This window comes from Leptidea sinapis, chromosome 35 (assembly GCF_905404315.1).
Source record: "Leptidea sinapis chromosome 35, ilLepSina1.1, whole genome shotgun sequence".
NCBI classification, from domain to species: domain Eukaryota; kingdom Metazoa; phylum Arthropoda; class Insecta; order Lepidoptera; family Pieridae; genus Leptidea; species Leptidea sinapis.
In genome coordinates, this window is record NC_066299.1 from 8,117,682 (window position 1) to 8,143,861 (window position 26,180).

The following is a 26,180-nucleotide window of genomic DNA, read 5'->3' on the forward strand; positions in this document are numbered from 1 at the left end:
ATCATAATATAGAAATGGTAAGCATTCCATAATATATTGATCAAATATGGCACATTGAAGGAAAAGTCTTATATCGAAGCCTTCAAAATGGCATTCTAATCGAATGTGCAGTTATATTTCGGATTAAATCGGATAACATATCCTATTGTGAGTCAGGAAAAACATGAGTTATATTTTATAAATATCCGGCAGTATGAGATGAATTTAATAAGGCAGCACACGTACCAGCGGTCATTTAGTTATCTAACACTGTTCTGTTATTACGTTATCTAAACAACCAATTAATGATTACCAAATTGTCTTTAACTTAGTGTATTAATATTACGTTGGTATAGATGGATTCATCTGCGTTGCTTGTCGGTAAGTCTTTTTTTCTTTTTTAGTATTCTTCGACAAACTTGAACTACACTGTCAATTTTTTTTTACATCGTTTCTTTGTTAGAGTTTTTCATTTTATTTGTGAGTTGTATTAGGGTTGTTGAATTTATAAATTCAATTATGAGCTAAAATTGCGTAGAGCTTTGACTTTACGTGTAAAGACCTTACTACCATCCTGTTTGTTTACCAATTATTAATAATTACGAGTCAGACAAAAAATTTGTTCCTGCAAGAAGTTAAAACTTTTCTGTAGTTGTTATTTTTTTTCAGTTATTCTATCAATTGTCTGCCAGGCGACTGCATTTAGTTGGTTTCCCCATTTTCATGACAAATGGTTAAGTGACTTTAGTGATTTTAAAGACAACGATGTACTGGATAATGATAAAATATATTTTCCTGATGATGACGACAGGTATAATTCACAAAGTTTTTATAATATTAATAATTTATTTAAATGTAAGCATATCACATAAGTAATAATTTTTAATTAAGGAAAATATACAGGAAATAACCATAATACGTCTGTTTTGCATTAAGACAAAACAGGTATTATATGATGGAGAAAACAGCAATGAGGCAATGACCTTGCTGATGATGAAGACTGCAATGGCGCCTGACAGCAAAACTTTCGGTAAAGTGCTTTCAACGCCCTCTGGTGTAAGAAATAGGAAACATATTCTCGATATACAGACTAAGTATGGCTGATATTCTCGTTTTGAACAGAATCATAGGACTGCTTCTTCAAATCATTGCTATATTTTCGAGGACATATAATATATAAAAATATGGAATTATCCTTGTTGCGTCATAAAAAGTCTGAATTGAACATTCACTCAAAGCGCGCTTTATGGAATAATTATTGCGGGAAAGAAATTTATGATAATTCAAAACTTCTTCGAACAAAAAACGAAGTGTATTTACCTAATATAAGCTGTACGCTGATAAGAAAGCAATGAGAGAGCAAAAAAGAGCAATGGAGAGGGCTATTTCTGGAGTTTCCCTGCGAGATCGACTCAGAAATGAGGAGTTCCGTAGGAGAACCAAGGTCACCGACATAGCCCTAATGATTGCGAAACTGAAGTGGTAGTGGACATGGCACATAGCTCTCCGGACCGATGGCCGTCGGGGCAGTAAAATCCTCGAATGGTGACCGCGTACCGAAAGACGCAGTGTTGGTATACCCCCACAAGATGGACCGATGACCTGGTCAAGATCACCGAAATACGTTGGATGAGGGCAGCACAGGACCGATCGACGTGGAGATCTTTGGGGGACGCCTTTGACCAGAAGTGGTTGTCTTCCGGCTGATATGATGATGATGATCAAGAAGCTATAATCTCTTAAATCTGATATCCTTGATTCCAGATGGCAAACAACTAGTACAACCATGTCACCAGACACAACAGCACGAACTGACATTCAGATAGTGACCTGCATGAATACGTGTCCCATGACCCTTGACTACAACCCTGTCTGTGCGAGCGATGGAGTTACTTTTCAGAACATTGGACACTTGCTCTGTGCTGTCAAGTGTGGTATAGGTTAGTATTGATCCTTTACTTTAACCTTGAGCAATAAAGTTTTGAGCCTGTATGTATAAATGTTTTTAGACTTAAAAGCATATGATTACATCTTTATTTGTTTTAATATGCCTGTACCTGTAATAGTTAGTAAATCATTGTATTTGTTGGATGCAATTACTAATTGTGACAGTAATCGCGACCATCATCTTCACGATGCACCCTTGCACAAACAGTTATTGAAATAATTTATATTACTTAAACACGACTCATATGTTGGATGCAACAACCTTACAAACTAATTTGTTATGTACTAAATTGTATTGGAAGACGCAAACCAGAAAAAATTATGAAATTGTATCTTCTGATGCTATAACTAGATTAGAAAGCTATACCTTTTTTCTTCTTTTGACAATCCATAAAATACTTGAAAATAATCGATCCCCTGAATATCCTATAAAATCATTTTTTGCGCATGTTGTCTCAAGTCAAGGCAGAATTCGACTTTACTATAAGCGAGGCTTATATTTATAACAATAGATACAAGTTTTTTATCGTGATGATTCAGTAATGAAATAAATATTAACCCAAATGATTCTACACTGGGTTTTCTCAGCTGCATACATATTTGTCTTCTGTGGTTAAAACTTTGTAAGATGGTTCTCTATTTATGCATATAATTAGATGTTGCAACTATTTATATGAAAATGACGAGTTACTATAACTTCCGTGTATTTTTTAAGCATTTGTATCCAAATAGATCAGTGATCATGCAATACACTCCGCTATTTGAGTCCGCGTCTTTGATTGACCAAATTTTGGACCTCCAATTTTTTTCGTCCCTGAATATCAGTTTTGCTAATAGATGTTGAGATTAGATATTAATTTATAATTATGTCTCTTGAATATAACTTTTAATGGGTATACCATGTATATTTGCAGAATCTTGAATTTAGCATCAAAAAAAGTATTTTTAAGATTTATGAGCAAACATTTTTATGTATAAATTCGCTTTTTTAAGAAAAATCAAGCATTCAAGTATTGTTAGTTAAATAGGATAACACATAGATAACAGTTTGTGACCAAACAGTTCCACAGAATAAAATATAATCGACTATATTTAGTAAATTTTATATGCATGCTATCTTTTAGTGGCTTTAAAGTTTTACAGAAGAAACGTTATGAATTCTGAAGTATTGTGACATATCTTAACTCATAGATTATTGTGTTTTACAGATGTCAGAATCGAGCGTTTAGGTGCTTGTCCTAAGCCCGAGGGACTAAAGCCTACAGTCTCTCAGAAGCGCTTAAAGGGCTGTATGGCTGTCTGTCCAACAACTTCGGACGATAATCCAGTTTGCGGAACGGATAATGTCACTTACAAAAATGAAGAAAGCCTCTACTGCGCTAAAATGTGTGGAGCGGGTAAGTTATATTATATTTTTACCCACAAGAAAACTATTAAGACTGTTTGTAAGGGTTCCATTTGCAGAGGAATACTGTAAATAATTCTCCGCTGTGCGCCGCCCTGCGTCTCTTGGTCTATATGTCAAAGTGAAAGTCAAATAAACTTTATTCAATTAGGCTTAAACTAAGCGCTTTTGAATCGTCACTATAAATATTTCTTTTAAATTACTGAATCTACTAATCTAATAACCTACTCAATATGTTCGGAAAAAGTACAGCTCGTGTGAAGAACACACAAGCAACTCAACAGCCACTCTTTTCAAACAATAGAGTATTTTATACAAAACAAATTACTTGTCAGCGGGCTAAATCTCAGGACTGATCACCGTGGAGATCTTTTGGCCTTTGTCCAGCAGTGGACGTCTTCCGGCTCATGATGATGGGCTAAATCTCATACAACGTGATCGCTATTGTTTACTTAATAGTAATTACTATTACTGCTTTATTAAAACGCAATAAAAACTAAGGTGGCGATATCTAAATTGCCACATGCAATTTGCATGGATCTTAATTAAAATAAATTATAGTTAAATAAACTAAAACACACATTTAAAAAAATTAAAATAGAAACTAATGTTCAATAAGTATAATTTACAAACAAAAATCTATTTTTATTGCAAAAAACATGGATGCTTCCTGTCAATTACTATAACTTTTTGACAGATATATGTAAAAATGTCATATTAAAAAATATTTTTGGTTTTTTAGTATTTTTTATTAAAACGATGGTAATTTTGTAGCAACGTATTTACACGCGCCTTAGCTATTGGCAAAAGACACTACTATTAAAAGGTATCCTGCATAAAAACTCACTATTGCTGAAGGTAAGAAATATGGGGCAAACTATTTATGTGCAGTTTCAAATTAAGCCAACGTTTTGAAGGAGTCGAAAGTCACGATTAAACATTCCATTAAATAAAAACAGACGTATAAAACTAGAATAAAAGTAAGAAAAACTATTTAAATTATTGTAATGTTATCGGCGCTTTTACAAGTACTTCAATAAGTACTTACACAAAATTTCAAGTCGATTCAATAATTTTAAGTGGGTGAAAATCGTGTCACCCAAGTCAAGCTAATAAAAAGCGTGTAAAAATTAAGGATGTGTGTTTAAGCCGACCTTGTTATTATCTTGTGCTTCTTTTGCACCTTTTTTATACGATTTTTTGAGTTATTTAGTAAGTTTTTAATTTGACTGAGCTTTTCTGTTCCTATAATGTCATTGTCATGCAATTTATTGTACTTGTTAATCATGAGCACACATTTTGAAGTTACGTTTCTATCCTAACGCCACTGACTAGTAAAAAAATAAGGACTCCGTGTCACCTTACATAACAGTGTAGCACCAAAACTAGCCGATTAACGCGTAAATACATAGCCCCACGCACATACTTACACTACTACAGGCTGATAGGCAGCCATTGTGAGAATTGTCATCGTCTGTGACAGATCAGTTTGCGTCTCAATAAACTATTTTAAAAATGCCTTCCTGCGTAGTGAAAAAGTGTAAAAACGATACAATATAAGTATTTGTGGCCATATATGATTATTTAAGGGAGAAAAAACCGTGTAACTAGTATCCCCCGTAACCGCACACACACAGCATAACGGTGCTTCACTTGCTAATATCATGGCGCGGAGTCCTTCTTTTTTTACTCGTCCGTGCCTAACGCTAAATCATTAACAAATATAATAAAAGGAGTAGACCCAAATGAGGTCCTTGGGGCAGGCCATATTGCTGAGCAGTGAGGAGTTAAAACAAGACATCAGAATATAAATAAGCTGCATTTTGAAAACCTTATTTTTAATATAAAATATTAATTACTTACTACAGGTGTGGATCTGAAGCGCAAATCACGGTGTTCATCAACAATCACGACAACAACAATCGCGCCAAATAAGAATGTACAGATACAGAATTGTATCTCGGGCTGTCCTGTCACGTCGGAATACAATCCTGTCTGCGGCTCCAACTATGTCACGTATAAAAACATCGGGATGCTACAGTGTGCGAATTCTTGTGGAATAGGTTAGATAATGGTTTATTTTATCACTACTATAAATCCTCGGATAAGAATTGATATCTTATTCGAGCAGTTTTTGATTAATTGTATGTACTATGATTTCACGTTTACCGTGATGTTTTTGTCATCTAGTGTGAATAAATCCTTTTGCATTGCGTGATTCAAAAAAGATACCTGTTCTGTGGCGTGATTGTACCACCAAATAAAAACTATGAGAAGAAATGAGTCAAGGTGCAACTCATAATGATAATCGTTTTATGTTATCCTTTTGATAAATTACGAAGACGTCATGGACAGTCATCATCGAATACTTAAAATATGATCTATCGAGATACGATTATTAACTGTTAATAATTCATAAATTAGTCGGGGTTTTCTATGCTGAGTAATACCACACTTGTGGTACCTAATACTAATACCTGAATAGGAACATTGTGTTCAATTAAGCCAGCATGATCAGTATTGATAGCATATTGCATACATATTTAGACGTGAATAGTTGATGTTTTATTTTTGTTTTGCTTGAATATGTCTGTCTTTGAATCTAAAAGTAGGAAATCGTGGTTATGTCTTACCTGATAGTAAGTGATAACCATCATTCATGTTCTATTGTAAAAGCAAAGGTATCCCACAACCTGTTCCTATTGCAAGGTATTCATGTCATTCCAACTTGGAATCTCTCTCTAATGAAGGAAAATCGTTGCAATGTTTGTTAAAAGCCTTTTATGAATCGGACAGTGAATGAACACTACCTATTTAATTGGTGATGATAGTGAATTGGTACGAACTTATGATAAAATAATTAAACTGTGGGAAGAGTTTTTATTGAAAACTCAAAGTGCTGCAGCAATATTTCAAGACCAAGCGTATCGTGAAGTGTCAAACGTTTTATCATGATATTTAATATTAAAAGGTAATCAATTTAACAACAGATCAAAAACACTAGGGTTGAGCTGCCGTATAGATGCAAATTGTATGGAACTGAGGAAGTTTTGGAAGAGGGCATTGTAAAATTCTGAATATTTGTATATTTCCAGATGTAAATGTACTCGCTCACACTGCCTGCTTTCTGCTCACAACGACGCCTCCTCCATCTACACAACCAGCTCCCCAAGACTCTTTACCAACCACCACAACTCAATCAACTGCAAATACCATTCCGCAAGAAATTTTGGACAGTATCTTCAAAAAGCCAGATAATGACGAAATTCCTAACATCGACCCAAGAAGTAATCCTGTAAAGGAATAAAGAAACCTTTGATTTATGTATTTACTTATTTACATTTCTATCCTTCTATATTGCGTCAATGCCGCTGGGTTTGGTTTTGTCTGTGGATAATTCGGAGGAACATCCCTCACCCTCACAGACAAATAACGGCACGGCTAAAAAAATACTACTCCAGGACGGTACCAGACTAAGCAGTCCTGGAGAATCCATCCATGGACGTTCACAATTAGAACTTGTACCTGAAATGTGGATGCTCGGGCTACCCCGCGTGAGCTGGAGCGAGCAAAACTGTGCTGACTCGAGGCAAAGAAACCATGAGGCTCAAACCACCCACCTCCACATTGTTATAACGGAAAAAAGCTTATTATTTTTCAAATTCATATTTTGAATGCTTTTGTTATATTAGAAACTTTGATAATTTCCCGCCATTTCAGATATTTTTTCGAGGTAAATATTAAATTACAATTATGGAATGGTTGTGCAAGAAAACAGAATTGCAGTGATAACTTTGCAAGCCTTAAGTGGGTATGAAGTCGTTTTTTACAAGAGACATCAAATCTAGGTCTTTAGCCGTATGTTCGTTTATCATACTATCGATAGATATAACAACACATCCTCTGTCGAAGACCATAATATAAGATCGGGGCAACGAATAATAATCTAAATATCGGCGATAATGAAGATACCCGCTAGAACTCTTTAACGTACCTATCATCAAATAAGATCTGAAACTATAGGTGCTTATCGTCGATACGAGGGTTAAAATGCAAGATCTTAGAAAATCAAAACATAAATAAAAGTTGCATATTATTTGTTCTACTATATCTTTTCAAAATAGTTTTTCCAAGACAATCTGCAGTAACTATTTTTCGATCCCCTAAAAAAAATGTCTTGAAATGTCCTCTCCTTCCGAAGAACGAGGCCACTATCTTTGGCAATTACTCAGAAGTAAACACAATTAGCAAAGAGTTCCATTTAAAATAAAACATTATATTGTTTACACCCTCGTATACAGGATATCTTCTAAATTAATACCTAAAGTTACAGAGTCGCTCTCGATTAAAATACTATCTGTACCGATACACACATAAAAATTACAGAAATATGATATTCACTGATGAAAAAAAAATATAATTAAAGGGCAATGCAACAAGCTAAATGATTAAGTGTACCTTCATAGCTCCAAAGAAGCTTTACAAGTGGTGGAAAAAGTGCAACATGGTCATCTGCGTCAGTCATGTTCTGGTAGGGGTATCTTATCAAGGAGTAAGGCAAAGCTTCATTTTTGTGAAAAAGCAGTGAAAACTCAACCCAAACTGTATCAAGATAGTCTCTTAGATCGTGTTAGGAAACCTCTTAGCAATACGCAATTTAAAAATATACATTGGATTTTCCAGCAAGACTTTACACCTAGTCATAACTCATAAGTAGGGACGACTTATCCAAGCTTGGCTAGAAGTCACCGTTCCGGACTTTATAAGTGCTGATGACTGGCCCTTTTCTGGCCCACTATGGACTTCAAATTATGATCAGCTTTACAAGGCATGTCTTGCACCTTGATTTTTCGTTTGGTAACAGTGCGTTGATGCATAGATACGTAGCTAGACACCTGATTTAAGCCTGGATTAAAGCCAGGGGGTCTACTCTCTTTCTCCGAAACGAAACTTCGTAAACGAACGAAATTTAAATGAAGTTTCAACAGTGGCCCTATTCTATTTAGTTTTCGGACACATCGACGAAGTTCAGAACAATAGCGAACATTCGTGAACGAATGGTGAACGATTGAAATGAACGTATCTTAATCCGACTAATTTGAAGAGATCTATTTCATGCCAACGTTGGGTAGTAACTTATGACAATCTAAGATGTCTGTATCACAGACGCGATATAAACATGTCAAATTAGTATATGATATGGTTTTTGTTTGAATTGTTTAAAAACTTTTCTAAAAAGAGTTCTCAATTTTGGTGGTAATAAATGATTTTTTATAAAGTAAAGTTAAAAACACACCTTGCAATTGCAATACCTACTCATTCTATCAGAAAGTTTCAAGTAAATATCAGTTATATATTTATTTGTTTTTTTTTTTCACTAAAAATATTGCCTCTACATATTACCATCATCTTTTATAGGTACATTTTTGTAAATGGCTGCACATAACATGATGATGAAGCTATACTTTTTATTTTATATGTCTGAAAACTTACTTACAGCTAACAAAGAGTACCTCTCTTTGTTAGCTGTAAGTAAGTTTTCCTGTAATAATAAAATAAAATAAAAAATAATTTAGCTCTTTTATAATAAAAAAAATGTAATTTATTATAAATGTCACTAAAGATAAGAATACCGAATACCACTACTGTTTGAAAGGAATAAGTAAGATAAAGTTCTACCTTCATCCTTTCTAACAGTTGTACTAATGCAGTTCATGCCCTTCGACCTGCCTGTAGAGCTTGAGGTGAAGATGCAGCTGATTAAGAGGTACCCGCCTGCTTCTTTAACATTGGAGTTCATCCTCTGTTAACTCGGGAATATTAATACCAACCCTTATACATAATTTATGTAAAACACAGCAGGCTATAATTTATTCTATAATTTCCTACATACTCTTAGTCGGGACTTTCACTAATATTAAATTGTTTGCGCAAGCGACACCTTTTCCCTCTACGTTCTCAATGTTCGTCACTTAGAGCAGCCTCGATTATAAGCATACCTATTCCAAGCAAGCCATTTCAAGCAAATTTGCAACAAAATTCACACAAATGAAAATCAAAAGGTTTTTTTATAACAAAAAACTTACAGCTAACTAAGAGTATTTACTCAGACATATAAATTAAAAGTTATAGCTTCATCATTGTATGTGCATGTGTATTTGAAAATATGTATATATATATACCTATATACCTATACCTTTTAAAAGGATGGTTATATGTAAAGGCAATATTTTAAGGGAAAAACAAATAAGAATACAACTGATATTAACTTGAAACTTTCTAATAGAACGAGTAGGTATCGTGCTTGCGAGGTGTGTTAAGGAGCACTTTAAAAGATAATTTATTATCATAATTCAGAGCTATTTTTAGAAAACTTTTAAAAGAATTTAAAGACTTAACATTTAAATAACCAGTTTAACTAATTATTTTATGTATATAATATTATATTTGTGTATTAGTTTCTCTCATTAAAAGTTACCTTAACTTATTAAATCCAAACCCCTTTAGAACGTGAAGAAGTAACGAATATAAACATAAGCTAATAAATAAACATACAAACTTTCCCCTTTATAATATGAGTGTGATTTTTGATTAAAAACGAAAAAAAAACCTCCGACTTAACAGATCTTGATCGGAAAATAGAGACAGACTGAAGAACGTAAAACTTATAGCAACCCTCTTTTTCGTATGGGTTTAAAAAAATACCTAACTACTCCTCTGATGTCACTGTCCAAATCGGGTTCTCAATTCAAAATACGCAGCTGAAACTGAAATAGTGTTTACATTGCTGCCTATTGGCCAATAAAATTTTAAAAAACTGGAGTAAACGCAGAAATGTATAGACATAGCAGTCGAAGCTTATTATGGTGTCATTTGTGGCATATGCCATATTTCGGCTTTTTTTTGTATGAGGTGCAGTGTTTATATGTATAGAACGTCATTGTTCGCAACGTAAATGAATTTTGGAAATTCGAAATGTCAAACAATGGACTTTCGGGACGAACCGAATGAAACCGTAGTAAACATCCAAAACTTCAATCGAAACTTCGTTTTTTGTTGAATAAGAGTAGACCTACTTGTCCAATTTAACCCCCTGTGGGCGGCGGTAATCACTTAACACCTGACGCTCATTTGTCCTCTTTATCCATAAAAAAATAAAGAACAAATATATTTATAAATAATCAATTTTATTGAAGTTTTTGGGCATATTGATTTGCTATTATATTCAGGCTAAAGTAATGGTTTAAAGAATTTTGTATAGCTCCATCAATTGGTTGTATTATCTAATCAGGTCTATTTTACTAATATACCTAATTTTTATATTTTATATATATACTTATTTTTTATTAGTCTATTTGACGCCGCGCTTACAAAGGATATTGGACTGGATACCTATTAGAATGATTTTTATTAATATGTCATGTACCGATTACCAATTAGATCCGAGTAATAAAGAAATCTTTAGCCGCCAATATATACTGGGTCGCATTTTATTTAATCCGAGAATAATTAAAAAGCGAATGAAGAAAGCACGAGGAAAATTTTGATGCCACACAAAAAAAGGTTAATTAATTTATTTCATAGTAAATACCTCGGGACCTGGCCCGCATAACAGCTGTAGGAAGCACCATGGAAGCACGGTCAGCAAGAAAAACTCAACAAAAGCGGTTTATATCAACCATTATTGTAGACAATAAAATTTCATATCTTCTATTTACTGCAAACTTTTTTGTAAAACTTACTGCTAACGGTTTATGGCCCATTTAATGAACCGGTTTTTCGATCTCGGCTGATATCTCTTAAAATATTGTGTTACTAAAAAAATCTATCAATTTTAATAGATTAGTTTATTTTCGACAACTTTTGTCTGAAACTTTTTTTTCTAATGTCCATACTTTTTGAGAATATTTCAATAATTTCAAGGTTAATATAACGTTAAAAATTAAAAAAAAAAATTTGAAGAAACATCCAAATTGTTTATGTTCTTAAACATTATTAGGTAGTTCATTTCCTTACTTGCAATAGTAATGAACTTTTTATATTTAATTTTATTATATTCCGTACAGCAAAAAATATTTAGTAAGTAATTACCAATTATTATTAATTATGTTCAGATGCTACAATAAAATGTAAGAAAGCGAGCTTAACAGTATAATAATCGACGGGGTTTCAGTGTGCTAAGTTGCTATCGCTACTAAGAGGCGCCTATTTCTGCCGTGAAGCAGTAATGTGTAAGCATTACTGTGTTTCGGTCTAAAGGGCGCCGCGGCCGTAGCTAGTGAAATTACTGGGCAAATGAGACTTAACATCTTATGTCTCAAGCTTAGTTGTAGTGCCATTAAGAATATTCGGGGTTTTTCAAGAATCCTGAGCGGCACTGCGTTGTAATTGCCAGGGCATATCAATTACCATCAGCTCAACGTCCTGCTCGTCTTGTCCCTTATTTACATAAAAAAAATAAGAGGACGACACGGCGGGGTGGTGAACGCGGAGGAAGGAGAGTGTCAGTCTAACGCGCACGGGGCTTGATGGTAGGTATTCCACCCCGCTCATTATATCGTCAATAATAAACAATCAGCTGACTCTTTTATTCGCTATACACTGGCATCGCCTGTGTCCCTCTAGGTTTATTACATAAAAAATTGTAGGTAATTTTCAGCCACTTTTATTTACGTCTGCTTAGATAATGTATGTACCTCTAGATTTATCTATTAAGGGATATTAGTTTAGTTTGCGTGACGAGCTACGTCTTACACTCACGATTTGTATGACACTTTGCGTTAGTGTGCGTGAAAAGCTCAAAATAAAGGTTAGTTCTAAATTCAATTTTTTTCGAAGTTTTCACAGTGGTATAGTCTATCTAGACGTATAAATAATCTAAGGACGCCTGTTTAACTGACAAATTGCACACGTCATACTGCATCCTAACCAGGATCACCAGGTAAATCAAACAAATCAATCGACCAAATTGTTTTCCTGTTGATAAATTAAGAGCATATTTACTTCCAAACAGATTTTTAAATATAATTAAAATAGGGTCGTAAATCTTTCATAATCTATTTCTATGATAAGTATTTTTCATACTAAAATCGTAACAAAGTAAAAACTGTATATATAATATTTTCTTTAAGAATACTTACTGTGTGTTGTATAAACAATAGCGAATCCAAAATAGTAGTATAATCGATTTTTTTTCCTGCTTTTTTTTCTCTGTATGTATGTCCAAGAAAAGGCAACAAATAATAATTGAAGTGCAAATTAATAAGATAAGAAATTGTTAAAAGCATTTTCAATCTAACACAAAAATCTAGTTGATCTTTATAAGAAAAATTGTATTTAGAAAATTTAAAATAAATTTATAAACTTTAATTATTCGATTCAGTTCTAGTTAGCTGTTCAATGGACTTGCGCTCGCTGTATCGACCGCCGCACTGTTAGGAACGTCCCTCAAATATCGATAAATATTCCAACTTTGAATTACGTTGCATTATTTTACGTAAAATCAGCAATGACTGTGCATTGACTTCAACCAAAGAAGTAAGTGAGTTTTAATTTATTTATTTCTACTCCTATACAAATTATGATATTATTTTAAGGATTTTCAAATACTTATTTAGATATTTTTTTGAGCTCATCATTATGGATATTGTAATTTAAATTATCGTTGTATTTCAACCCTCAATTGTAGTGGTAGTATCAATATATAAAAATAGACCTTTAAAAAATATTGACGAAGCTAAACCTTCCACGTAAAAAACATGGAGTTCCTGTTTATGTCCACTTTTAGTAAAGCAGTTTAAATAATACATACTTAAATAAATTTAATGATAGTCATGTAAATGCTGTAGAATAGGTAAATGAAAAATATCACTTAAGCACAGTACGTAATAATAATAAATAATAATAATACTTTATTTCATTTTCTTTTACACTCACTGCTAATAACTTAAATTACTAAATGTACAATATTTATTACATAATACCAATTATTTACATCTTTTTATCGCTAATAGTAACAATACATTGAACATTGAAAACCGGTTTTGCAGTGATATTAAAAGAGGTTTTGCAGTGATATTAAAAGACCTCTGACGTACCTACCCTACAACGAACAGTATAGCTCACTTAGTATTTCATTACTGTGGCATTGTATCAATTGTCGTAGTTGCAATTTTCTTATTCACATAAAAATAGGATGTCGGTATTAAGTATATGTTGGAAATATCGATTAGTCAGCTGACATTCCCTATAGGTTAGGGGATGGCAGAAGTACGCGGCAAAGTTCGCGTGACGGTCGCGCGGGCGGCTGCTTATGCAGCCAACCGTCCGCGTTGCAACTAAATAATCACGCATTCACCATGGGCCAGGCATCAGGTGCTGAAAGTAACCTCGACGATGACGATGAAGCCCGCATTCGTGTAAACCCGACTGAAAATTCACTGGTGAGTTTCTTGACGCATTTGTCCGCATTGCCGGCTTGATTTTTTGTTGAATCAACCTTTCAAGATCGCTTTTTTTCCAATTTTTGTATATCTTATTAATTCGAAGAAAATTTATCCATAGTAATTGTAGTGTGTATATTTACCATTACAATTTATAATAATTTTTAAATACTATTGCATACTTAGGTACTTATGATTATATTTACACGTGATTTATTTTATTACCTAGGTACTTACTTAGTATCGATTTGATATTACCTACTTATATTCTTGGGGGAGTTTATATTGCCGTGTAGGTAAACGTAAGTTTTAGCTGAGAACTGCGAGATATTTTAAATTTTCATAATTAATACCTCATGATTGTTACATAATTCACATTAAGTACCTATGTAAAAGTTATCTGTATTTTCTAATTTGAAAAAGAAAAACTGTTAACCTTATAAGAATTGTGGATAAAAATAAAATTATATTTTATTAAATAAGTACGTATTAGATACTTATTTTATGTACCTATTATTGTACTAAAAGTACATTTCTATTATATATTACGCTGAGTTAAAATAATTTCACTATTGATAGCAACTGTATCAGGATTGTGGTTGTCATAATAATTTGTAAATAAGTCATGCGTTTGTCTCAGTCTTCGAAAATTTATTTAGGCGCGCAGCTTCTATTGTTAAAAATGACAAAGGGTACAACAAGCCCATTGGCGACTGGCGTGTTGGACGTTGCGTCATCGCGTGTAAACAATCCACTGAGAAGTGAATTCTGAGCACTGACATTGACAGATATGTTTAAATTTAACATTTATACTTGACAGTTCAGTTCATGTCGGAATGATTTGCAAAATTGCTGCGGTACGATTATCGATTTTAGCAATTTGCTAAGCTTACCAGCTTTGATATTAGAGAAGATTTCACAACTTATTTTTCTTTCAAAGCTAGTAATAGCAAAGACGGAAAAACACGCATCTCGAAAGAATCATAAAGCATTAAAATATCGGCTTTTGGTGAGTTACGCTTAACTCATGTATTATGGATTTTGCCCTTTTATTTAGCCATTACCAGTATATATATAGGTGTATATATATGTATGGTATGCATGTTTTTTGCATGAAGCCTTGTGATGAAACTTTGCCTGCTCTTAATATAATATATTATATGAATATTCGTAAATTTTGTTATTTTCATTAGCGATTCCTTTATTCTTGAACTCGTGCCTGAATTATTTACAGTAATCGATATTAGGTAATATTCTATACTCGGTCTCATTTGACAGAAGTGAGAACTCTCATTCCGCAAGTTTGTTTCGTACGTAGCGACGTGCTATTGAGTATTGCGATTTGCAATACCAACCAACATTCAGCAGCTGACTGCTGAGTTTAAAATAGCTGATTTTGTAAACACAACAAATTATTTTGTTCAGTAAAATATGTTGCTTACTAAACGTTAATAGAATGATGCTATATATTACGAACGTTTTCTTGAACTAAATAGACGAACAATAATTAAAAGTGTATTTATTCTATTAAAAGTGCAGTGTCAAAATCACGCACTCTGAATATAGGGCTGTGAGACATGAGTGTTGTGTGTTGCAAATAATGCTGTGTTTCCATTAACGAATTATCAACTATTATTGAAAACTCGAGTCAACTTACGATTTATCTGTGGCTGCGTCATATAGAAATTCTGTGCAATTTATACACAAAATGTCTAAAGTGTCTCTTAGTAATATTCCTTCAAATCCACGTATAAACCGCCTTAGAACATTTTCCAGGGTAAGTGAAGTATTTAGAATAAGGAAAGTTTGTCTATCTCTTTTTCCTCATTTTTATTATATGAATTAATTTGTTTTGAGGTTAGTTAAATAACAATCAGTATTCTATTTTTAAAATAGACGCGTTACCCACATTGGAAACGCAAAAAGTTCAATGCAATTCCTACAAAGAAGTATGTAAGCTAAAAACTGTTTTTATTAGATATGCATAGCAAAAGAATACGATAATAAACGTTCTTATTATTGTTTCAAATATTGTTGGTTGTTTGATAACATATTTTGTTATCATACAATAGGCACTAGTTAGAACTAGAATTCAAGAGTATTCTAAAACATAATCATTTCTTTCCTGAAATGCTTAAAATAGTTGTTGTGTTTACAAATGTAATAATATGATGTAGTTCAATTATATATTTCAATAGATTACAAAAATCACAATAGGCAAGTAGTTAGTTTAAAATATGAGTATTATAATACATTTGTTTAGTATCTCTTTATGATATTATGTCCAAACAAGTGTGACTCATTAGACTATTGTTAATAATTTATCTAACAACAACCTCAACCTGTACACAAGTAAACAACAGTGAATTAATGATAAAGCTTAGTATAAAATAGAATTGTGTAAAATAAAAAAGGACTGTTTAACAAATATGATTAGTTCTAAAAATTATGGCTGTTTTAGTGTTTTAATATTTAATAATAAAACTATAGTTCATATTAAAAATATTTATATGTAATATATATAATAAATAAGATATTGTGTAGTTATTTTAATTGTGGCTAAAGAGGCAAAACTCTGTGGCCATCTTGATAGGGTTGATAGGTCAGTTTCAGGTCAGGGACTATCCCTATAAATTATAATTATTTTATTATTATTATATTTGAAAAATTGTGTACATATAAAACCAAAGGACCCTGCTGCAGCTGTTGTAAAAAAAAATACATCTGCAAATCCACAATCTCTATACCAGAGTCTAAATTTTCATGTACATTTAGAGCATAGTTTCTCAACCTAATATAAATATTGCTCACCACCTACTTTGAGAATATGTTTTTTTCTAGAGTATTTTCGTGTATTTTTTGCCTTTTTAGACTGTATTTTTTAATCTACCCACACCCCATCTGTGCTGTCTCAATGCCTCCTAATTTTCTCTGGGTCTTCTACTGCCCCCCCGAAAGTCTCAAACACCCACAAGGGGGTGTTATCGCCCATGTTGAGAACCTTTGATTTAGAGTAATGAAACATAGAAATCATTATGTGTCATTTAGATTTGAATTATTTTAAAATAAAATTGTTTGTATTTACAATATTTGTATTGTCTGTGTTACTGTGTCCAATGATTCCAGATAGATGACAGATTAATTATTAAATAACTGTATAAAGAAATTATTAGTTATTCACCATTTAAAACTGTGTTTTTTAATTTATTACAATTAGAACTTCCCACTTTTTTAAACTATAATACTTCGATTGAGCGCAGCAGAGACCAATCCTTAATCTAAGCTAAAATATAAATAAATCACTCAAAATGTTAACCACAGTTTCATAACATTGTTAATTTTAAATATTTACAGATTCTTGGCCCACCTTTAGAAGAATTTTGTTAAAGTATATAACATCGGTTTTGTTGTGAAAAATATAAACAGTGTTTTCTGAGTAGGTAACCAGGTTTTGAAATAATAAGCTGAAATATTATGTTCTACTGTGATATACATTCTAAAAGCAAAATCAAATTTTTAGTAGGCAGTCTACATAAAATTTATGTCACCTATTTATTTATTTTCTTGGAATACTGTTATTTCACTTTTCTGACTTCTTGATTACTGGTTTTGTTGATTTAGTTGTCAACTTGGTGTTATTTATCATTTGTCATGATCTTAAGTTTGCTAAATTTCATCTCTGTACCAACATATAGAGAGACTTCATTTAACGTTTGGATTGTTATTTGTGAATTGCCTGGATGTTTCAGTGGATTTTTAAATAATGGTTCTCACATGGCCCAACATATTATGTGTGCTCCTGAATCCATCTTGTTCAGTAGAATTATAAAAAAGGGGTTATTATTTTTGTCAACAGTTTATAAAGGTTAGATAACAAAATGATAGGGAGGTAGTTGTTAAGGTATATTTTGTAATAATTTTTGAATAACAATAGTTGCTAATAATAATAAATTTGAATAGCACTTTACCAGTCTAGTTGCCGAGCTTTTTTTTAAAGGTATATCTTCTGATAGGAATTTCATTATGTATTATTGTTCAATATTATTTGATTCCTCTTATATGAGGGTCCAAAGCTTTTAGGAGCATATAGATTTTAATATTATTCTTCTTTGATTTTAATTAGATAATTCTCTTTATCATCAAATTTTCCGTCACATGCTTTTCTAAAAATTTCAAGCCCTTTGTCTTTTTCTATCATGGACTGCACAGTTTTCTCTTGATATTCTTTCATGTCTCTACTACTAACTTTCTTATACAATTGGAGACATGACTTTAGCCCTGATAATTCTATGGTCACTTCAAGTGTGAAGCAGCGGCCTAGTGCCGCTATGTTTCGCATAGTTTAGTGTCGAGGACCGGAGGCCATCCCTCCCCCAACATAATATGAGACCGGTACGAAATAAGAAATTACCCCAGGATGGTACAGGCTCAACCAGAGCCGGAGAATCCCTCCCCGAGCACTCTCGCTCAGGCTGCCCTTTGTCAAGGTCGGCAACGCTCTTGTGATTCCTCTGGTGTTGCAAGAGAATGTGGGCGGCGGTGATCACTTAACACCAGGTGACCCGTACGCTCGTTTGTCCTCCTATTTGAGAAAAAAAAAGTGTCTTGTTTCAATATTTGTGACTGCTGAATATACAATCAATCTCATTTTTATCTCTAACTCTAAATCACCTTTACCTTAATTATATTATTATTATTATACTAGCTGACCCGGTAAATGTTGCATAAAAATATAAAGAAAAAAAATTGCAATAACAAAAATTACCTACCTGACCTTTTCTCAGACCTACCACATATAAATATAAAAATTGATCAAGCTATTTCCGACGAGTATGGCAACTAACATTCTAACATGAGAATTTTATACCTATAAATAGATATTACAACAATATAATACCTCACATTCCTAAGCTTCAAATGAGAATAGCACTAAATCATAAATTTACAATATAAATATGTATTAAGTATATATAGAGGAGTATAGTGTGTAATTAATATGCTGTCAGCATAATTGCTTCCAAGTCATTAGATTCAATGTCAAAAGCAATACGCATGCTTTTAATCATGAGCACATGCAATTGATAGGAATGTGCATAAACATATATGGTTATTCAGAATTGGTTTACTTAAAGACTACTATTTTTAAATAAAATTTAATATTATAGAATGATTGGACTTCTTATTTAATGTGTATGGATTGATTATTTATGTGTAATTTCTTATTAGTATTGTATTATATTTGTTTTTGTTTATTTAGTTTTTTGGCTGCTTGTAAAAATAAATTAAACAGTAAAGCTTTTATTTTATCACATTGTATTAGGGGCATTCCTGTATTGATTATTTTAATCCTTTTAGATAACTAAATAAATATATATAGGTAAAAAAGTGAATAACCTAGCATCTAGGATTGCTTTTACAAAATACCAATAACTAAAGGTGAATGTTGTGTAGTGGCTAGGGTTGCCAACTTTTTCTGGACGATCCTCTGGATTCTCTGAAAGCAGTAGAAGAGAGAAACTTAAGAAGGAGTATAGATTAATAAAAAGGGGGGTTAAAACTTAGTAGCACTAATTATGAGGTAAAAAATATTGTAATTTATAGTTTTAGTCCACGATTATAATGCCTACCTACCTACCTTCCCCCCACCCTAATTTGTTATTGGGGGGAAAACGCCTACAATTCGGTTCTGGCACTCTACGGCCGCTACTGCGCCCCCGCTACGCTCGGCTCGTGCGTTGTTTTACCTGTTCTAACATAACCTAATCTAACCAATTTTAATAAATTTTAATTGATAGAGCTTTGGGCATTTTATACTTATACTAAAAGTGTGGTTTAAAATAACAATGAACCCTTTTATAAATGTTTTCCTTTTTCTAAAAATAATTATTGATGAAGCTGTCTCATCTGTCACAGACAATTTTTTAACCGACTTCAAAAAAGGAGGAGGTTCTCAATTCGTCGGTGTTTTTTTATTTTTATGTTTGTTACCTCAAAACTTTCGACTGGGTGAACAGATTTTGAAAATTCTTTTTTTATTTGAAAGCTGGTGCTTCCCGTGTGGTCCCATTGTAATTTGGTCCAGATCTGACAGTGGCATCCTTGAGAAAACCATAAAAGTCTTAAATGTGCTATACATACGTATAGTAAAGTGGATGATAAATTTACGAATAACTCAATATCGCGCCAACCGATTTCGATGATTCTTTTTTTATTGGAAAGGTTATACTTCAAAGATAGTGTGGTGAGATTTTGGTTAGGTTCTGATTTCGGAATCTATGGCAAAGTAACTGAACTCTTCAGTTTAGTATATCTAAACATATTTAGACAAATTCTTAGTTAATGTACTTCAAATTCACTAAAAATCAATAAAATCAAAAGTAAAGTTGTTTTTGAAAAATGAAAGCCTATATATGTCAAATTTATGCCTAACACACAAATGCAAAAAAATCAGATTAAGTGAAAATTGTATTTAAGCTTACTCTATTAGTATTGTAGATTGTAAAGTAAGTACCTATATGATGTAGAGTAGGCATAACACTCTATTTTAGAGTATGGTTGGCAACCCTAATAGTGTCGGAAAATTTAAGGTGCATGCTATGTCTTAACAATAATCATAATAAATCTGCTCCCTTATAAGGAATTGATCTGTTTTCTGTGCTAGTGCTTTACTCCTTGCACCCACATGTATTCTGCTTCTATGGCTTGTGTAAAAATACGGTTTATTATTTCTTATATTATGAACTCAACAAAAATAGGTTTTATGTGGTACTCACCTAAAACTTTAATGAAAAAATATATGCAACATTGGTGTTGTTCATTAAAAAAAATCTTTTAAGTACATAAAAATTAGGTGTAACTGAGTTGAATTATATATACTTTCCACCCAGTTCTAAGGTGAGCTTTCATGGGCTGCCCATATAAATATCTAAGGACCAAAATGATCGGAAACATTCACACCCAGGCATAAACAAAAAAAAAGTGTTTTTGAAATATTAGAGCAAGTGTCTCACCTAATGGAAAGTGGAATCTGAAATATTAGTTTTTCATAATGATTTTTTTATATCACAAGGTAATCAAAATTTTACACTATTATAAGTAATAAATGTGTTTCCATGATCCCAACAAATAAAGGTACTCACCTGAGTTGCTGCTTAACTAATGCTTGTATATAGATTATCTATAAGTATGAAAAATAACAATGAGATTACATTATTATTTAATAGTATAGATACAATAGTCAGCTAAGTTGCTCATTCTACATGAGGCCGTGCGTTGCAGCCCGAACCGTAGGCGAGGGCGTAAATCAGGCTAATGCCTAGTTGCTCAGGAGTTTCATACTTACTTTTTCAACAAACTTGCGAGGAAAAAACACAGCCACACAGCAATAAATGCGTTACAATCAGAATATGAAAATTACGGGAAATGGCGCGCAAGTTTTTTTTTCACGCGTCAAATGTCGCTGATTGATGACATATTATAGGCATACAGCCTACTTCAAAATTGTATTTTATGCAATAAAATATTATTAATTTTATAACAAATTATTGTGAAATAATAATATTTTTTTTCGTCTTAATTAGGGACACATCTATTTATTCCAAAAATATAAACGGATTTTCAGTGGCATTTTATAACCTCTTTGTTGTTCCAAAAAAAACTGTATTTCCATATTAAATTGGAAATGCTCGTTTTACGCTCATCTAATTTGTAGTTATGTACTTACTTAATTTTGTAGGCATAATTCTATTAAGCACGTTCGGTTTATAGCCCTAAGAACGATGTATTAAGGCTCACTTTACGAGCAAGTGTGTTGAAAATATAATTAAAAGTATTATAATTGAGAAAGGACCTTTGATCTCATTGGTGAAAAAAGAGACAGTAAAACAATTGGTTTGTTCAACACTTAGAACTATACAATTAACCATTAACTGTCAATAGCTCCATGTCCACTATAATAAGTGGGCTTAAGTAATTGACCTACACATCGTTCGTTGATTAGATAAACATCATTATTAATACCTGCTTATTTATTTAAAATACATGTTGTTTGAAATATTTTACCCTGACTTGATGCATATCAAAGTTTTAACTCCACCCAATCAAATGATACTTACGCCAAGCTTAATATTTTAACACTTCGCAGGTAAATGAAAATTAGGCCAGTACCAAGGTCTCACAGGACTAGAAAAATAAATAAGGAATCGCCGCACCTCATAAAAAATGTTATAAATGGTTACATTAAATTGAATACCGTTCCAGATTGAGCACAGTAAACAAATCCATTGCTATACCATCACGAGTAGTGTCAGCTACAACTGGACAATTAAACATGGACCCTAGTAATGTTACCACAGCGAGCTCTAGTATGGGGAATAATAAACCTAACGTTATGACTATCAATAAATCTGGGCAAAATGTTGTTGTTACAAGTCAAAATATGGGCTCTGCTGCATCTGCTATATTACCCAATGTTCAAATATTAAATACAAGGCCAGCTGCCCCAACAGGGGGAGCACAGAAGTCGGTAGCTACAGTATCACCAAGAGTAGTGATTGGAACACCACAGATGGTTGGTACTAGGGCTGCAGTTCCAGGTATAACATTGCAAACTCTACAAAGTCTACAACAGGGGCAGCAGGGTCATTTGTTGTTAAAGACAGAGAATGGTCAATACCAACTGTTGAGAGTTGGGCCTGCGCCCACAGCTGGTACCCTGACGGCTCCACAAGCTCAAACTCTTCGGTTGTCTACTGTGCCTGCAGTGCCAGGTGTAGTATCCGCTTCAACTAGCGTGGCGATACCAGGTCAGATAGCCGGTCAAATGCCCATGGGAGCTGTCACTACCCCAGTCTCTGTATCCGCAGTATCGACGATATCAGCTCCAGCGGTTGTTCAACAGCCAATCGTCATAAATCAGAAACCTCCTGATAACACAAAAGAGAAGTGTCGCAATTTTCTTGCAAACCTTCTAGATTTGTCGAGCAAGGAACCAAAGTCTGTGGAGTGCAATGTGCGGAACCTTATTCAAGAGTTGATTGACGCGCAGGTGGAACCCGAAGAATTTTGCGATAGGCTAGAAAAGCTTCTGAAAGCAAGCCCACAGCCCTGCCTTATAGGATTTTTGAGGAAAAGCTTACCTTTTTTGAGGCAATCCATGTGCACAAAAGAGATTGTGATAGAAGGCATAAATCCGCCATCGCCTCATGTCGCATTTCCCTGCTTACCGTCATCAGCAGGTCCATCACAAGCACAATCGGTGATTGCAACCACCAACTTACAGATGCCGAAAGTAACAATGAAACCGGGCAGTTCCATAGCCGTTCTGCAAAACATACCAATAAACACAAAGATTAACACTACAAAGATTGGCAATACAATGACTGTTAACGCGAAAACCAACGTTGTCAGGGCGGGAGGGTCTTCTGCGGCTTTGTCTACCCTACTGACCAGTGCCAAATCAGTCCAAAAAGAAAAGGATAGGAAATCTACTCTACAGTTTACTCAACCCTTTGGTGACGAAAAGATGGCAGGTGATGACGATATTAATGACGTTGCTGCGATGGGCGGTGTCAACTTAGCTGAAGAGACGCAGAGGATCTTAGGATCCACTGAAATGATTGGGACCCAGATAAGGTCGTGTAAGGATGAATATTTGCTGAACCTTGGTGCGGTACAGAATCGCATCAAGGTTGCTCTTCAGCGCCACGGGCTAGACGATGCCGTTCCCGAAGTAGCTGCTCTGTTAAGCCACGCGGCTAGCGAGTATCTCAAGGGCATTGTGGAGAAATTGGCGACCAATGCCCAGTACCGCAGTGACTTGTTTTTCAAATCTGATGCACAGTATGATGTAACACAAGACGTGAAGGGCCAGCTGAAGTTTTTAGAAGAGTTGGATCGCGTAGACAGAAAGAAGCGGGATGATTCGGAGAGGGAGATGCTGCTGAGAGCTGCTAAATCTAGATCCAAGAATGAGGATCCTGAGCAAGCCAAACTGAAAGCAAAGGCGAAAGAAATGCAACGTGTTGAATTAGAAGAGTTACGTCAACGAGAGGCGAACCTGACAGCGTTACAGGCTATTGGACCGAGGAAGAAGTCTCGGTTGGACGGAGCCGGAGGCTCAAACGAAACTATTCAACAAAGCACGGGAATGAGTGGACGCAGTCAAATGGCATTACGGACCCGTCTGAAGCGCATTAACATGCGTGACATGCTTCACGTTTTGGAGCAAGACAAAAGGACAGCGCGTTCAACACTCTTGTACCGGTGCTACCTAAAATAAATTTATTTTTAATTTAGCTGTAGTATGCGATCAGGGGCCTGCTGGTATGAGATTATTCCATCCAAGAGGTGGAAATAGTACTCCATACAGTCCAAATTTGTCCAGAAGAGCTTACAGAGTTGCAGGCGGTAGCCTGAAGTGAATTGCTGTCTCGCCCCTTAGAGCGTAGCTATCGGTACTTAGTGGTACTTTTTTTTTAACAGATTGTTAACGATCTGTCTGCTAATATTATGTAAGAGTAGAATTCTAACTCTAAGAGTAGAAAAATGGAAGATAAATCATTATATCTCGATATTATCGCCATTAATGTTTAAAATTAGTACCTAGTTATCTTATTTTAAATATACATACTTGTAGTTGAACCCGGTTTTTCATTCCACATACCACATATTATGCACAGATAAAAAAAATTTGGTGATATCATAATCGATCATGTACCGATGCAAATGTTTATTGACTTGACATCTTAAATGTTATTAAGTTGACTTGGTCCGTCCTAGAATACATCTTAGAATATTTCTAATTGTTAATCTGATATACGGATGGACATTAAAAGACGATTAAAGTATTTTTTTAAAGTTAACAAATAACAAATACAACAAAAGACGAAGAAATCGAATTCACGTCCTTTACATTTGTGAATTCACTGCAACCTGACACCAGAGGGAATCGAAATTGCGGCTGCAACGAGAGTGGATTCTACTGGCCATCACCAACGGAATAATCAAATTATAATATTTTAAACATTTCTTAATCCTAAATTTACATTACATGCAAAATCTCTTGCTTGCTCTTGTAGCAATTCTATCTTTTTACATATTACCCCGGGACAGCACACGCAAAATGAACCCAATTGACGAGTTTAACTGTGGAAAATCTGCACACCATACCCCTGACATCTTGAATCAAAAATTTTATGATGAGTGGTTGAACAGCTAAGGCGTGAAAGCATAACAATCACTCGCATTCTAATATGTAATTAAAGGACATTAATTATATTATTTTAGTCTAGTTTCATGAAATTTAACGATGTTTCTGCGTCACAATTAATAATTTGAGTTTAAACAAAAGGCACAGAGTCAATGAGCTGTATGTGTTATCAAAATAACCTATAACCATTGTTTGGTTTGAATTTGTATTGTATCCACAATAGAGCTGACCTTTGACCAATGCTCTATTAACGCATAGGCTATCTAACTGTAATTACCTAACGATAGATAAAGGTATAATAACCTACCTAATTAGTTATTGCAATTTAAATTCATTTTGTATCACTGCGTAGTTAGACTTGATAATCGATTTAACACATTTTTCAAATCGGAAGAAGGTAGTTAGTGGGATTAATTCCTATTAGGAACATTGCAGTTTTTTCACGTCTCAAAACAAGATAATAGATTGGGGAAAAAATAGGGGTGAAAAATGTTCTGCGCATTTTTGTGAAATCTTATTTCAATGTTTATTTACATATAAATAGAGAATATGCCATTTTTTTTTCGATGATTTTTGCTATCTTGTAGGTAGCGACATGACCCCGGTGCTATTTTAAAATTTTGGGACTTGTGAGCAAAAAACGCGAAAAATAGTTTTTTTTGTGAAACCTGTGGAAATCTGAGACTGCAAGGTCAGGGGGCAGATGCATTATCATTTCCCAGCCAAACTTTAATTTTTCCTGAGTGCCAAAAGATACGTGTTCTAGCGTTATCGTGGGAAGACCACACCCAATAAGGGTGTAGCTTTGATTGATCTGTTTCGATCGCTGTCTCTCAATTTTTCCTTTAATCTCATCATTTATTGACGGCAGAGATCCGAATCGATGGGCAGAACCCGGCGGTAAAAGCTCATAATTAAAAATTGCCCTTCCAATCCTTCCTAACTCACAGCGTCACCTAACACCTTAGTAACCTCATTTTAAGTTAACCCGGGTTTTGCCAAAATCTGTGAACCCTGATGGACCTTTGAACACGACCTTTTTGGCATATTTTATATCCGCCATATTTTGTTGAATAATAACAGAATGTCACATAACTAACGTTTAATAACTATTAATAGGAATAACAGTTTCATTAGTTTTAATTCAAGGCATAAAAGGCATATATTTTCACAAAATTTATTCCTTTAGAATTCTTTT

The 26,180-nt window shown here is 33.8% G+C and overlaps 2 protein-coding genes across 7 annotated transcripts in view; both read left to right on the top strand.

The window, feature by feature from the left end:
* The first annotated feature begins 3 nt into the window (after positions 1-3).
* On the top strand, positions 4-6,658 carry LOC126975227 (uncharacterized). The gene is made up of 6 exons (XM_050823024.1): positions 4-360; positions 649-790; positions 1,744-1,919; positions 3,135-3,323; positions 5,200-5,394; positions 6,427-6,658. The coding sequence occupies exons 1-6, from the start codon at positions 336-338 to the stop codon at positions 6,636-6,638; spliced, it is 939 nt and encodes a 312-aa protein (XP_050678981.1). The 5' UTR covers positions 4-335; the 3' UTR covers positions 6,639-6,658.
* Positions 6,659-13,583: 6,925 nt separating this feature from the next.
* The window catches only part of LOC126975196 (transcription initiation factor TFIID subunit 4), a 70,375-nt gene continuing 57,778 nt past the window's right edge, over positions 13,584-26,180 (top strand). For 2 of the 6 annotated variants that reach the window (XM_050822966.1, XM_050822967.1), the window contains exon 1: positions 13,584-13,773. In XM_050822966.1, the coding sequence (XP_050678923.1) occupies positions 13,690-13,773 (84 nt within the window). In that variant the 5' untranslated portion in view covers positions 13,584-13,689. Of the gene's footprint in view, positions 13,774-14,614; positions 14,783-14,918; positions 15,551-21,916; positions 24,415-26,180 lie in introns of those variants that run through there. The other 4 variants (XM_050822972.1, XM_050822970.1, XM_050822971.1 and 1 more) reach the window with 4 other exon arrangements.